Source organism: Lepidochelys olivacea, assembly GCF_965140295.1.
Source record: "Lepidochelys olivacea isolate rLepOli2 genome assembly, chromosome: 2".
NCBI lineage: Eukaryota > Metazoa > Chordata > Testudines > Cheloniidae > Lepidochelys > Lepidochelys olivacea.
The window spans coordinates 239,884,720-239,898,526 of record NC_140412.1 but is presented as its reverse complement, the minus strand read 5'-3'; the positions used below and the strand labels follow the sequence as shown (position 1 = coordinate 239,898,526).

Sequence of the window (13,807 nt, the reverse complement as noted above, 5' to 3'; positions counted from 1 at the left end):
CGTGTAGAGTCCTACTGAATACATACTATAAAAAGTGAATTGACCATGTTAACAAGGCTTTGAACCCTAATTTCTGCTCTCATTTACATCAAAACCCATTGACTTCATCAGGGTTGCAAAGGGGTAGGCAAGCATAAGATTATAGGACTCTAGATTTAAAAAGAGAAGGCAGTAGGGGGAGTTTCTTAATGTAAATTTCTGTAAGAAACAGGATTTTGTACTATAGCACAAGGGTTGAAAGAGAAGATGGTGCTGGTTAATTTGATCTTTTGTGTTTGGTTTAAGGAATAAGTCTCTCTAGATGCTTCAAATATATCACCTTTGTGGTATATATAATTTTATGTGAATATAGTTTTAATGAGATTTTAAACATCAGGTTTATTTTTGTGTGTAACCTTTTAAATTTGTTTTTACCAAAACACATCACTGAAACATGAAAAAGGAAGGCTAAAACAAACACTTTAGTTATAGAAATTCAGAAGGCAGATTTCTGAATTAAATCCAGCAGACAATATCAGATCCTTCCCATGTTTCCAGGCATGGTGTGAAATACTTTACATACTATTCCAAAGGAAAATTGATAGTTTTCTGCATTAAAAGTTTATCTTTTAGTTATACTGTGGTTCTGCTGTTCTTGTAAATAAGGTGTCCAAAAATCTAACTGCCATTATTTTACTATGTAACTGCCACCAGCATAACACAAGAGAGAAAAATCAAAATTGACATAAATAGGACAAGAATGTAGATGGAACCCAAGAAATTCCTTCCTCCTCCCCCACCCTGAGTTCTATGTACAATCTGCTCTTGGTTTCTGCCAAAAAAGTAATAATCTTCTCACTAAAAAGGTTTAAATAGATAATAAAGTTCAGAATTCCGAATGAAAATGTAGCAATCCATATTCAGAACACTCTTCAATAATTTTCTTTTACGTATGCAAACTTTATCCTATCAAGCAAAAATGTTTAAAACATTGGGATAAAGACTATTTTTGTTTTAAGTCTGATGGATTAAAACCCATTGTCTGAACGAAAGGTTCACCATATAAAATACAATTTGCAATTTGCTTTCTGGGTTTCAATATTAAAAGCCTGTATTAATCCATGGGCTATAATGGGACATCTCCGATATTGGAAATTTTACCACAGTTAGGGTGAAAACCACTATATCTTTCAGCATGAGGGAGTCTGCAGCTGACTGTATGCTGTCAGCCTTTGGAGATTACCAAGGCCACCTCTGCTACCTTTATGTTTTCTCATAATGCTATAATGCTGTTGTGTAGCTATTGACTGGAGAGACTGTGAGTGACTGGGTCTAGGGAACAGACAAGCCATGCATTGTTCTGTGCAAGATCTGGTAAAGGACATAAAATATATGGAGAGATCAGTCATACTAAACTATTAAAACACACCAAGTACAAAATCACAAGCAGTATTTATTCAAGACTATAACACATCAACACCACTGGAGGGTCTTCTAGGCAGTAAATCAACACTGAGGTTAGTGATCACTGTTATTGATGATGGATCAGTGAAATGCCCTGGCATTATGAAAGTAGCGTTTGTGAATAACTACTGGAAAAGTGTTACCTAGATTCCTAGTGGGAATCCACCAGAAAAGAAAGGAGAGTCAGCCTTCAATGTACGAAATTATGTGAATGTTTCCCCTAGTCATAATGCATGCTTCAGAGGAGAGAAAATCCTGCCTCCTTGATACCGAGAATATAACCAAATGCTTTTACAGAAGTTGTTTAAACAATATTTTGTAGTTATAGTAACTAAGGAAGTTCTAAACATGATGTAAAACACCATACTGAAGATCTACATTATGTCATCATAGCAACTAGAATGCAGAAAGCATGTTTAAAGAAAGGTAATGTTAGGGCTTTTCTAAACCTTGTAACATATATATTAATGAGGCAGAGAACATTATTCAGTTTATATCATGTGACTCACAGCAATTAGATTCAGGAATGAGGATAGTAGAGGCATGGGTAAAGATACATTTAGTGGTACGGAGAAAAATCCTGGGGGGAAAAAAATTAAACTACTGGATTGAAATGTTGTTCATGTTGTTATTTTGGTTAGAAGATAGAAATTTTAAAATCTTTCTCTCCTCCAACCCCCTTTCCAATTTCTCTTGTTAGAAGAAAACAGTATTAATGTAATAGAAAAGAAGGCCGATGACCCAACTTTGAGTTAAACTTGAGTTGATTTCAGAAGCAGTGCAACATCTACCATGACAAGTAATAGCCTTGCACTAGTCCACATGGAGAAATAATTTTGTATCCAGGACAGTGTGGCCATATCCACAGTTGAAAATATAACTGAACAGTTATCATGGTTGAGAATGATCAAGAGGCACCTGTTGTGAAAATTTTTGCTATCTGGTAACATCACCGCTTACTGTGCAATTCTGCCCTACACTACTTGCAATATAACTGGTGATACGAACGCAAAAACAAAAACATTATACAGTACACCTGCCCTCTTCAGTTGGGTGTCCAATCACTGGGGCACCAAAAATCACCAGACATTTTTGAAAATGTAGGCCACTATATTTAACAGAATAAATCAGTAATAAGGAAAACTTATTAGCCAATCCATTAAGAGCTGGAGAGTAGAGTCAGGAGACTTAGATTTTGTTCTCCACTCTACCAGTAGCTTGTAGGGTGGCCTTGTTTGAACCACTTAACCTCCCTGTGTCTTAAATTTGTGCTAATACCCACCTTTGTAAAGTGCTTTGAGATCTTTGGATAGAGGTCCGGTGCGAGTTCTAAATATGCCTTATTCAGGACCCAGTCCTGCAAACACGGCGTACTCCCTGGTGCTGTAGTGCTTAGTCCCATAAGCATGGGGGGACCCTTGGGAGTATCATGTTGGATAGTATTTACAGGCTCACGACCTAAATGGTAAAAACTCTTTTCTAACACAGCCATTCCTATAGGTAGTACACAAGTGCTGTCAAGCCCATTTGCTCTCTCTCTATTTAAAAAAAACCAAAAAACAACCACACATTGGAAATATTCTGGATCAGAGTTTCTTTGATTATTTCCCTAGATGTGGCGTGAATTAGTTCCATCTGAAATTACACCGATGATAAACTTTTAAACACAATTTTGGAAATTTTTTAAACAAAAGAGCAACTCTAGCAGTATTTGAACTCAGTGCCTTTGCAAATAGGAGGCCAATACTATACGCTAGGCTGCACGGTCTCTGGTCATCATCCATCAGAATTTACAAGTGTGACTTGGTTACACTAATAATAATCACTGTGCAGTATCTGGTGTTCAAAACACTGCATGTCTATTAGCTACTTAGTTCTCAACACACCGCATGAATAATATTCTTACATCCATTTTATGGCCTCTCTCATGGAGGAAGTCACAGGGCTTTAAATTCACCCCACAACTGCAGGAATTATGTCTTTTTTTTTTTAAATAGGTCTCCATAATCTACTATATCCCAGACTGGGGGAAGTTCTGCTAATCATGGATCAGCAGGGATCCTAAAAATCCGTTCTCTGTGGAAAAACACGGAATTTGTGTTTTTACAGCAAATCTTTGTTTTTATTTTTTCGCAAAATATACAAACTATACATCAATTATTAATTAAACTTTACTGAAAGTCCCAGTATTGCTGAAAGTATCATGCAGGGCTGACTACCCGAACCCCAGCTGCCTGGGAAAACTAAAGCTCAGCATTTCCTTTTACTTGTGGAAAAACGTGGATTTTTAGGTTGTTTTAAGTCAGAAAAATTTTTATCACGGAAAACTAGGATCCCTGCCAGTGGCATACCTATGACAGGAAAATTGGGTCGGCTTCGACTTTTGGGTGGACAGGCAATGACGGGGGAGGGTGGGAGAAGAGGGAGGAGGAGGGATGAAAAGCCCGCCTCTCCCCGCCCCCTCCAGCTGGCCCTTACTGCTCAGCAAGCACCAGAATAGGAGACTGCTCAGAGCATACAGGCTGCGAGGCATGCCCAAGGGGCGGATGGGGGCCCCGCTGGAGCTCAAGCTCCGCCCACCCCTCCCGCGGTGTCTATTCATCCGGCCGTCCAAGTCCCTCTCCTGCCGACACCACGTGCTGCTGCCCCGCTCTCCAGTCCCAGCACTAGCCCTGCCCAGACCCACCCCAGCCTGGGATGACTCACCGCCTCCCAGCCCGTGGATTGGGGGGGGGGCTCTGGCCCCGATTTAGGTGGGCCTGGACGCTAAGTGGGTGAGCCGCAGCCCACCTGAGGCTATGCCCCTGATCCATGCTGATCAGCTGCAGCTTGAGAGGAAGGGTGCAGCTTCCGAGCTTCACCACTATTGCTTCTACATCCACTGCTCCAGTTGGTTAGGGAGGAGCCATGTGACCTTAGTACTACTGTCCCCCACTGAAAATCAGGACGGGGAGAAGAACTTCAAACCACCAGCTTCCCAGGACAGGAGCAGTGGAAGCTCCCTAAAAGTGGAGGGCCACCAGTGCCCGAACCATGGCCCCACCCCTGCACCACCCCTTCCCCCAAGGCTCCGCACCTGTGCTGCCTCTTCCCCCCAAGACCACAGCCCCCGCTCACTACTCTCCTGCCCCTTCCCTGCCCCACCCCACCATTGCTCATCCTTACAGCCAGTAAAAAGTGGGGCAATGGCTCCCAGCCCCAAGAGGAAACCCACTGCTCAACAGAGGCTTCTGCTCTACCCCATCTCAGGTTTTCAGCCAGTGAGGCCAGCTGCTGCAGTCTGGGAGTGGAAAGGGTCATCTTTCCTTAACATTGTTTTAGGGCTCAAGGGAGGGAGTCTGAAGGGGGTGGTACGAAGGAAGAGTAAGGGGGAGCAAAGGCCTTATATGGGGGGTGCAGAATAGAGGGCACGCAGAAAAAATCATTTCCAAAGATGGAGAAACAATGTCACAAGAGAAAGCCATTGCTTAATGACAGGATGGGGACGGTCTGAATTTCCATCAGCAACCAACCCAATTAGCTACCAACATTAATTAGATCAGTAGCTGAAAGAAAAAATAAACTCTGCCCTCTAGAGGCGTTTGAGTGTCCCCATTTGGAAGAGAGAGAGAGTCTGCAAGATCATCCCCTGACCAAGTGATTGCAGCACTGGCCCTAATATTTCTCTCCGGATGCAAGAGAAACACATTGCAAAACAGAAAACATGAGAGTTTAAACAAAATGCTTTCCATAGACAATAACTGCTAGGGCTTGTAAGATTTCCTGGTAGGGCTGGTGTGTAGTAGGACTTGCTGCATGTAAAAAAAGAGGTAGCCATTTTAACGAAAGGGACACAACTACAGCCGTTCAGACCCAATATTTGGGTCCCTACTCGGAGGGGCAAAAGGGAGCTTTTTAAAAACAAGATTTAATATTAAATACAGTGTAAACGGACAGGTTCTACTCCATTACTTCCCATTTCATGAGAGGTTAGGGAGGGACACACTGAGTGGACACCCAGTCCTGTTTTTTAACTCTACTCTTTTTTAAAAGATACCACAGCCAGTATGCCATATTTTCCCCATCCACACTAGCATTAAAGAAAAGGAGTACTTGTGGCACCTTAGAGACTAACCAATTTATTTGAGCATGAGCTTTTGTGAGCTACAGCTCACTTCAGCTCACGAAAGCTCATGCTCAAATAAATTGGTTAGTCTCCAAGGTGCCACAAGTACTCCTTTTCTTTTTGTGAATACAGACTAACACGGCTGTTACTCTGAAACTAGCATTAAAGGACATTCCCCCTACATCTTGGCTATGGCAGACAAGCAAGCTAGTATTTTCTTGTAATGTTGATGTGCCCTAAACGTACTTACCCAAATTTTCTCTCCTCCTCCTCATGGGCCCAGCTCCAAGTCCAACCATGTTCTCCCCTCCACATGCTCTGTCCTCCTCATTTGCCATTTTTTCTACCTCTAGTAGTATATTACTTTGCTGCTGATGACTAGTCTCTCTCTCTCCAACTGAGGGAAAGCCTGCTCTTAAAAGAACCTCCTCCACTGGTTCCCCATCCTCATTCTTTAAAGACCATCTCTCTCTCTCCCCAAAAGGGGCCAAACAAGCTTGGAACCACATCTAGACCAGAGATCCTTTTGAGCTCACCGGCTGCCTTACTGCTGCTGCCCAGCTGTTGAATTTGCTCCTTTCAGTAATTCTAGTTGGGGAGAAAGAACACTTCTGCGCCCAGATCAACAGCTTGCAGGTCACCTGTAAGGGGAGGAGATGTGGAGGAGAGAGGAGAAAAGCCTGGCAGCCAGGGGGTGCAGCACTGCAGTGCTACTGAAGGTGGCATAGGTGAGTTAGGCCAGCACTGGAGAAGAATGTCCCAAGACAAGATCCCGTTTCCTCACTCAGGACCTCAACACTTTCCAAACCCTTTGGACAGAGGAAGGTGGGGCGGAAACTGACCCTCTTTTTCTGATAACCACCCAGGATATTTGGCCTTGCTTTAAATATCTTCCCAGCCTCTTCCCTTTGTTCATATTTAGCATACAAGTGGCTACAAAAACTTAACTACTGAATACGCGTTCTAGACAGAGTCCTTCCTGTCCATTTTATCCCAGTTCAAAAGTGCACACGCTACACGACGGGAAGTGCAGTGGTGCAAGCACATTTTATGAAGTGCTGACAAGGGCTTCCACTGAGTTTGAGCTGCCTTAACAAGAACTTACAGACACTTTCTCATATTTGCTCCATGAGAGCTGCCTAAAAATAAAGATTGTGACCCTCTTTGGTGAGGGAACTTCCCCAGAAGTAGCTGCATTCAGCTGGATATCCACCAGGGATCGACGCACACATGAGAAATAAGGAGCTGGGTTCTGTTTTACAACTACTCATTTTCATAAGCAAAATTTTTGCTGTGTAAACATCCCTATAGTGAACAAAAAAGGTAATGTGAGCCCAGGCTCAAGCCAAACCCCCCTTGAGACCACACACCAATTGTGCTAAACTAGGGCTTGGATCCAGGGTCCCAAGACCTGCAGGGCTGGAGGATCTGAATCCGTGTTAAGCTGGGACTCTGCCCTTCCTGGGGCTGCATGTGCAGGGGTGCCCAGCTGTGTGAACTGTCAGGGCAGTGAGTGGGAACCAGTCCCAAAAATTCCCTGCAGCCTCCTGCGATAGCAGCTCCAGCTCCTCTGCACTGCAGGGAAGTTTTGAGCCTGGCTCCTACTTTCTGCCATCACAGTGCATGCAGCCCAGGTGCCCCTGCACACACAGCCCTATGGAGGGCAGGAGTCCTGGGAGCAAGGGCCAGAGAGAAGAGCAGGGACCAAGTGTTGCCCTGCAGGGAGGGGGAGCAGCAGAGTTCCTGGCTCAGCACAGCTGGGGGAGGGATGACCCCACGAACACCTTGACCGCTCCCCCCTCCCTCCAGGGCCATGCTTGGTCTCGCTATGTTCTCTGGCCCTTTCTCCCAGGCCCCCTCTGGACTTCTTGGGACTGCGTGTGCGTAGACACCTGGGCAGCGTGCACTGTAAGGGCCGTGAGTAGGAGCCAGCCCCAGAACTTCACCATAGCCTCCTGGGGATCCCCTCGCCCTGCCTCCTGGGGTGCAGTGAGGGCAGGGATCCCCAGGGGGTGTTGGAGCAACTGCACCCCAAACCCTGGGAATGCCCTTCACTGCTCTGCAGCTGGCAACAGCTAGGCTGGGGTGTTTTTCCTCTGAAACCTACATTTTATCTCAAACCTCAAAACAGACAAAAATAAATAAAAAAACCAGCCCAACACAAACCCCTTAACTGAGCATCCCATTTTAAACATTAAGAATTGCAAAGTTTCATTTGAACAGTTTGCCAGCCCTGGAGACTGGTGTCCTAATTGTCCTCAGAACAGGTGCACCTGGGTGTTTTCTTGCCTATGTGACTCAGCCTAGCCTGAGCTCAATTCTTAGATTACAGGGTGGTTCAGTATAAACTCTTCTCAAACTACAGTCAGTCATTCTGCTGAGACAGCCACCAAAGGAACTAATTACGAGCTTTATGTACTGATGTGCTCCGTACGGGCACCTGAGTCCCACCAAGAGCACAGAGTGGGCAGTAGAGTTTTCCCACAATGCACCATGTTCCTAGAGCTAGGATGTCGACACTGGGGAGTTGCTAGGCACTTTGGGGTATGTTTACTTTGACTCAGGTCTGTGCATTGCAGTGTGCACACCAGATCCCTTGATTCAAGCACAGGTCAGAAAATGATTAACCTATGGTTAAAATGCCCAGAGTTCCTGACATGGGTCAGCTAACTTGAGTCCCACTAACCCTAGGTTTACATTGTAGACATATCCTATGTCTACACAGGAACTAGATACCTGCGATTGGCCCATGCCAGCTGACTCAGGCTTGCGAGGCTGTTTCATTGCTGTGTAGACTTCTGGGCTCGGAGCCCAGGCTCTAGGACCCTGCAGGGTGGAAGGGTCCCAGAGCTTAGGCTCCAGCCCTAGCCCTGAAGTCTACACAACTATAAAACAGCCACAAAAGCCTGAGCCCATGACCCTGAGTCAGCTGGCACAGGCTAGCCGTGGGTATCTAGTTTCTGTGCAGACATATCTTATGTGACCTGAGCTTCTCCTCCACACCAGCAAGGCCTTTTGTAAAGGGTGTTTGTTACTGATTCATTAAACTGCCCCCTCCCCTTCCCTCTGCTGTTTTGATAAAGACTACACACTACAAAAAGGCATGTTAATGTTAGTGTGCTGCATCATGTAACGTTTCAGTGCATTGACGGGCACAAAAGCAAACAAATGTTCACTTATCACAGGTAGAGGGTAAGGGGGGCTGAAGTCATGCTCAGTTATCTGCCAGAATGAAAGGAAGAGAGCAGAAAGCCAAGCCATGGCGTGACACAGACACTTACCCCGCTTCTGAAGTATGAAAAGTGGACAAACCCCGGAGGTCTGGGTGGTAACCGGGACCAGCATGCCTCCCTTGGCTCCCATGACTGCCTTCGCTGCTGCTCAAGTTGCCTTTTGCCAGTGGTTTCTTGTTGTAAATGTAGGCTCCAGAGTCTGTCTCAAACCCGTTCAGCGTTCCCCGACTAGTTCTGTTCTCTGTAATCTCAGGCTGGTATCCATCATTTCTGTTTTCATACGAAGCAGGGGGGGGGTTGGACAATTTGTATCCATGAGAAATCAGGAGGTCCTCCACACTGAACATGTTGTGCTGGTTTCACTCACTGCTGTGCCACAAGAAAGCTCTCTCCAGCAGGATCCATCACTGAAAGAGAGAACAGAAGGCTGTTCTAATAAGGAAAGACAACTTTACTCAATCTGCAGGCTACTGGATGCAGAGTTTCATTCTCTTGCCTCAACATAATAAAATACATAAGACTGAAGCGCCTGCAGATGCTGATGAATCATGTGTTGACCTTCCCTAGATAACATACGTAAATTTGTTCAGCCAGGGAACAGATGCAGAGCTGCTGCTGCTGAGTCAGTCCATTTGAGTGAAGAATTCGGTGATGATTGCAGCTTTCAGATTTTGATAAGTGATCTTGGGAAGCTTTGCACTGGAGATCAGCAAAACCATTGAGAAAGGCATTTTCTCCAAAATTTGTTTTTACTCTGATCAGGTGGAGCTGTGCTTTATGCTGGGGGGGGGGGCGGGGGGGAGTGGTGTTAGACTGCAGGGCAGCACAGCCTCCTCCTGGAGCCCTGCAAATTCTATCAAAATTAGCTGGTGAACGAGCACACAAAAAAAAATGTATAACAACAAGAAAAGAAAAAAAGTTTATTCTGTTAGCTCATCAAGGCACCGCTTATGGTCCTGCTGTGCCCCGAATTAGACTCCCTTGTTTACAGTCTTTAAAGGTTGCTTTTCGGGAAGATTTCTTTATTGCCTAAGTGGGCCTGTTGAAATCTATAATCAGCTAATAGGTGTAATACAAATCAAAGAAGCCCAGTAAACTGCATCTGAAGCCATGCTTGTTGTTGCACAATGATTTCCAAAGCAAATGGGATCAATTCAAAGTTAAAAGATTTTCCCTCCTATCTGCCAGCCCTGCAGACTCAACCTGAGTTCTTTACTGATGGCACATTGTTACTAGTAATAGGTTCTGCAGATCAAATTAGTTGATCTGGAACAGTTTCTCTTGGCTAGCTCACCCTTGTAACCTACTGTCTATTCTACTCTAACTTGTTCTATTTATGGGGTACCAAGTCTTCAATGGTTTGGAACTTGGTAAACACTTCTGTAGATGAATACACTCCAGCGCACCACCTCTTAGCTGTGCTGTTCTGCCACATCACTGAGGTGCGTGGATGAGACTTGAAATACGCCTAGGGAGCAAAAACATCGAGTAAGACACTCAATAGGACCCTCGATAGGGGGCTTGTATAACATGCTCAGTGTTACAGGTCTGCATAAAGAATAAGAACCTACTATTTCTAGAAGCTAATGAAGTTTCTCCTTCAGCTGAAGTGCTAGAGGTCTGTGCTTTGGTGTAAGAAATTCTGGGTTCTGTCACCAAGAATGAGCTTTACAAAGAGTCTCTACTCTGTGCTAAAGAAGGAACTCCATTCACTGCTATCAATAGGAGACACGTTTTGTGAAGTGGGCACGAGAGGGGGAAAGGACACATTTACCTCGTGTGTCCCAGAAGTCAGTTTTCAGCACAGAACCAAACTTTAAGAAGTGCCTGTGCAGCCCATGTAATTGTTACTTAAGGATTTGAAAATACTCATTTCTAAACCTGTTTAGAATCTACGCCAGTCTCTGCATAGAGCCTAAAGAATCTGTACTTGGTCCCCTCTGCATGTGGTATTGTACACATCTTAAAGAAATCAAACATTCCCCATTTTTGGAGTGGTGGTTTTTTTGTTTTTGGGTTTTTTGTTTTTTTTTTGCCAGAACAGGGCTCCTCAAACCCAGTAAATGCTACACTGTACTAGAAGATATCAGCAGATAGTCACAGGGATAAATAAGCCAGCCAAGAGGTACTAGACAGATTAATGGAAGAAAGGAGTGGAATCCCTTCCTTTAAAGGAAAAGACGGTTTTGTTGTTTATTTTTAAACACTTCAATAAACAGGAGGTGGGGCCAGATCACGTCAACTCAAATGATTTCTCTATTCCTAATTGTTTCTAGAACACAAAGACCTGGAATTGTGAGAGGAGGTAAAAGCACAGAAGACAGAACAGCTGGCTGCTACAGCTATTTAACCTCTAAAGAGAAAAAGATCCACTGTGACTGCATGAACAATAGAATGCCCACTGGACAGTGCACAGGTGCAAGGAAGAAATGTGCTTTTCCTGTTATTATTACCCCTTCTCTCCTACTGCTGTGGATAGTGGCCAAGTGAAAACAGTATTTGTCAGAGGTTGAAGGAGGCAATATGCAGAGGGAGAGACAGGCAATTTAGAAACAGACAAAACCTTTGGACAATGGGTCTTATTCTGATCTCACTGTCAATACTGAGAGTCACGAGTAACTTGAAATAAGTGGAGTTACCCATGGGGAAACACATGGGGAAAACCCAGTGGTAGCTGGTGCCCAAAATAACCCCTCAAGGTTAATCATATTTGAAAGTAAAAAACTGGGGTAGCCCTGGGGAGGTGTGACAGGAAAGTCCTTTGGTGGGGATATGGGGAAGTGAGGTGGGGGGGCAGGGAGGGAGGGATGCCCTCTTCCATGTTAGTGCCCTGCTCTTCAGAGTGAAAAACGGAGACACTTCACCATAAAGCCCAGGGTGGGAGAACACAGTTCTCTCCTCATCCCAACCTCTCTCCCTCCCTCACAGCTAGCTCTACCCTATCATCTCCTTGCTGTCTCCCTATTCCGACACTCACCACCAAGTCACCCCCATCCTCATTCACTAAAGGATTTCCCCTAAACTCAACTCTGTAAACCCAGCACATCTCACTCCGAGCTCAGAACCTCCCCAAACCTTCTCAGCTTCCTCCAACCCAATCAGTGCAGACCCTGTTCCCCCCACCCACCGAGACCCACCTTGATGGTTGCCACCTCTGAAGTACAAAAAACCAGGATGATTCTGAGAGCCCATAAAACTAGACAGCCGGCTGTGCGTACTGAGCATTTCCCAGGACAGCTACTTCAGGAAAAGGGACAATCCAAGGGAAACACGGCCAGGTGGCAACCCTACCCCCATACCTATCCAAAAGCCCTTCCACTTCCTACCTAACCTCTCCACATCTCAAAACCAGCCCTTCAGCTCTGCAACCTTCCCCCTCCCCCCCCCCCCAACACCTCCATCACCCCCCCACCCCCAGGTCAGAAAACTCCTCCACAAGCACAGAACCCACCTCCCTCCTATCAGACATCCACCAACAACTAAGTCAGGACTACGCTACACCCACCTGCCCACCCACATGTACACTGCTGGTCCTGGAGAAGTAGAAGCAGCAGGGAAGGACTGTGCTTGCAGGGAGCCCTATACTCCACATCAAGAGAGAACTGGTCCTACAGGAATCTGTATTCCATGCTTTGTGCCTCCCCCCTCTGCTGCCTTGGAGTCTATGGGCTTCAGAGCCAGGATGACTCAGGGCAGCCACCTGTATGACATCCTGACTCCAGAGACTGCAGAAGTTTCAGCCTCCCCCAAATGGCAGTCAATGGCATTGCACACTGTAGTACCTCAGCTGTGCTACACAGCTCTGTCTCCAGCATAGCTGACATTATTGACAGGGCTTAGTTCCATTAGCTCCCAGTAAGAGTAGTATAAATGAAGTCAGGATAGATTCAGAATGGAAGACAGTGCAATGGGTTGGGTGCTAGACTGCGACTTGGGAGACCTCAGTTCAATTTCTTCCTCTGACACACACCTTCTGTGTGATCTGGGGCAAGTCCCTTTGTCATTCGGTTCCTCAGATGCCCATCATAAAGTGGGGTTAGCAGCACTTTCTTCCTTCACGGGAGTATTGTGAGGATAAATACGTTAAAGAGACATTAAGACATTATAGGTACTTTATGAAAACAGATAGAAAGGATCAAGCCCCATGTACACATATTGTACATTTTGGCAATTTTCCCAGTGTTTCAAATCCAAGGTTTCTACTTTTCAGGTGGGAGGCCAGTTCCTTTTACTAGGAGTAAGTGGATGAAATTAAGTAAAGGAAGATGTAGACTGAATATGAGGAAACATTCCTGACTGCAAGATCTCTAATCCTGTAGAACAGTTTCTAATAGAAAGGGATGAAAGCCCTGATCATTTGGGGCATTTCAAGTATTGCTGTCCCCTTGAAATCTAAGCAGTTTCAGAGAACGAGTTAAAAGTAGTTTCAGGTAAAGCACATGTCCCTGAGTCCACCAGCCAATTTGTTGTGGTTTTACACTAATATTTTTTTAAATGTTTTTCTCACACTTGTTTGTGTGTTGTGCAAAACATCCAAAAAGGAAACCAACTGACTGACCAGATGTGAAAAACAAACAAACAATGAAACTGCCTATGTGCACAGTGATATCAAAATGCACCAACTAAGCCAACAGGAAAAAGAGAGAGAAATCTACCTCCTCAGCTTCTTTCAGTCATGGTATCTTAGCAGCTATTTCTAACAGTAGTAGGTACAAAACTTTCAGACAGATGTGGGATTTTTAAATCCCTTTAAAAGTAACCAAAATAAAACAATAGTGAATGTAAAAGTGGGGACAGTTTGGCACTGGCAAGGAGATAATCTAATAAATCTTTTCTATCTCCCTGGTCTATGAAAAAGTGGGGAGGGATTTTACTCCTGGCAATATGACAAAGAACTTATCCTGCTCATTCCCTCTACTACTGTGATTTGGAGGCAGGCAGGAAAGGGTGTGTCCCCCATAGCGACCCTGAATTCTTAGAATCACATCCAGTTCTAGACTCTGGCTCCAAAGTGGTAAGGCAAAGA

At 44.9% G+C, this 13,807-nt stretch overlaps 1 protein-coding gene across 8 annotated transcripts in view; it reads right to left on the bottom strand.

The window, feature by feature from the left end:
- The window catches only part of JCAD (junctional cadherin 5 associated), a 91,007-nt gene that overhangs the window by 15,630 nt on the left and 61,570 nt on the right, over positions 1-13,807 (bottom strand). For all 8 annotated transcript variants that reach the window (XM_084619243.1, XM_084619242.1, XM_084619241.1 and 5 more), the window contains one exon: positions 8,830-9,188. In XM_084619243.1, the coding sequence (XP_084475369.1) occupies positions 8,830-9,128 (299 nt within the window). In that variant the 5' untranslated portion in view covers positions 9,129-9,188. The remainder of the gene's footprint in view (positions 1-8,829; positions 9,189-13,807) is intronic.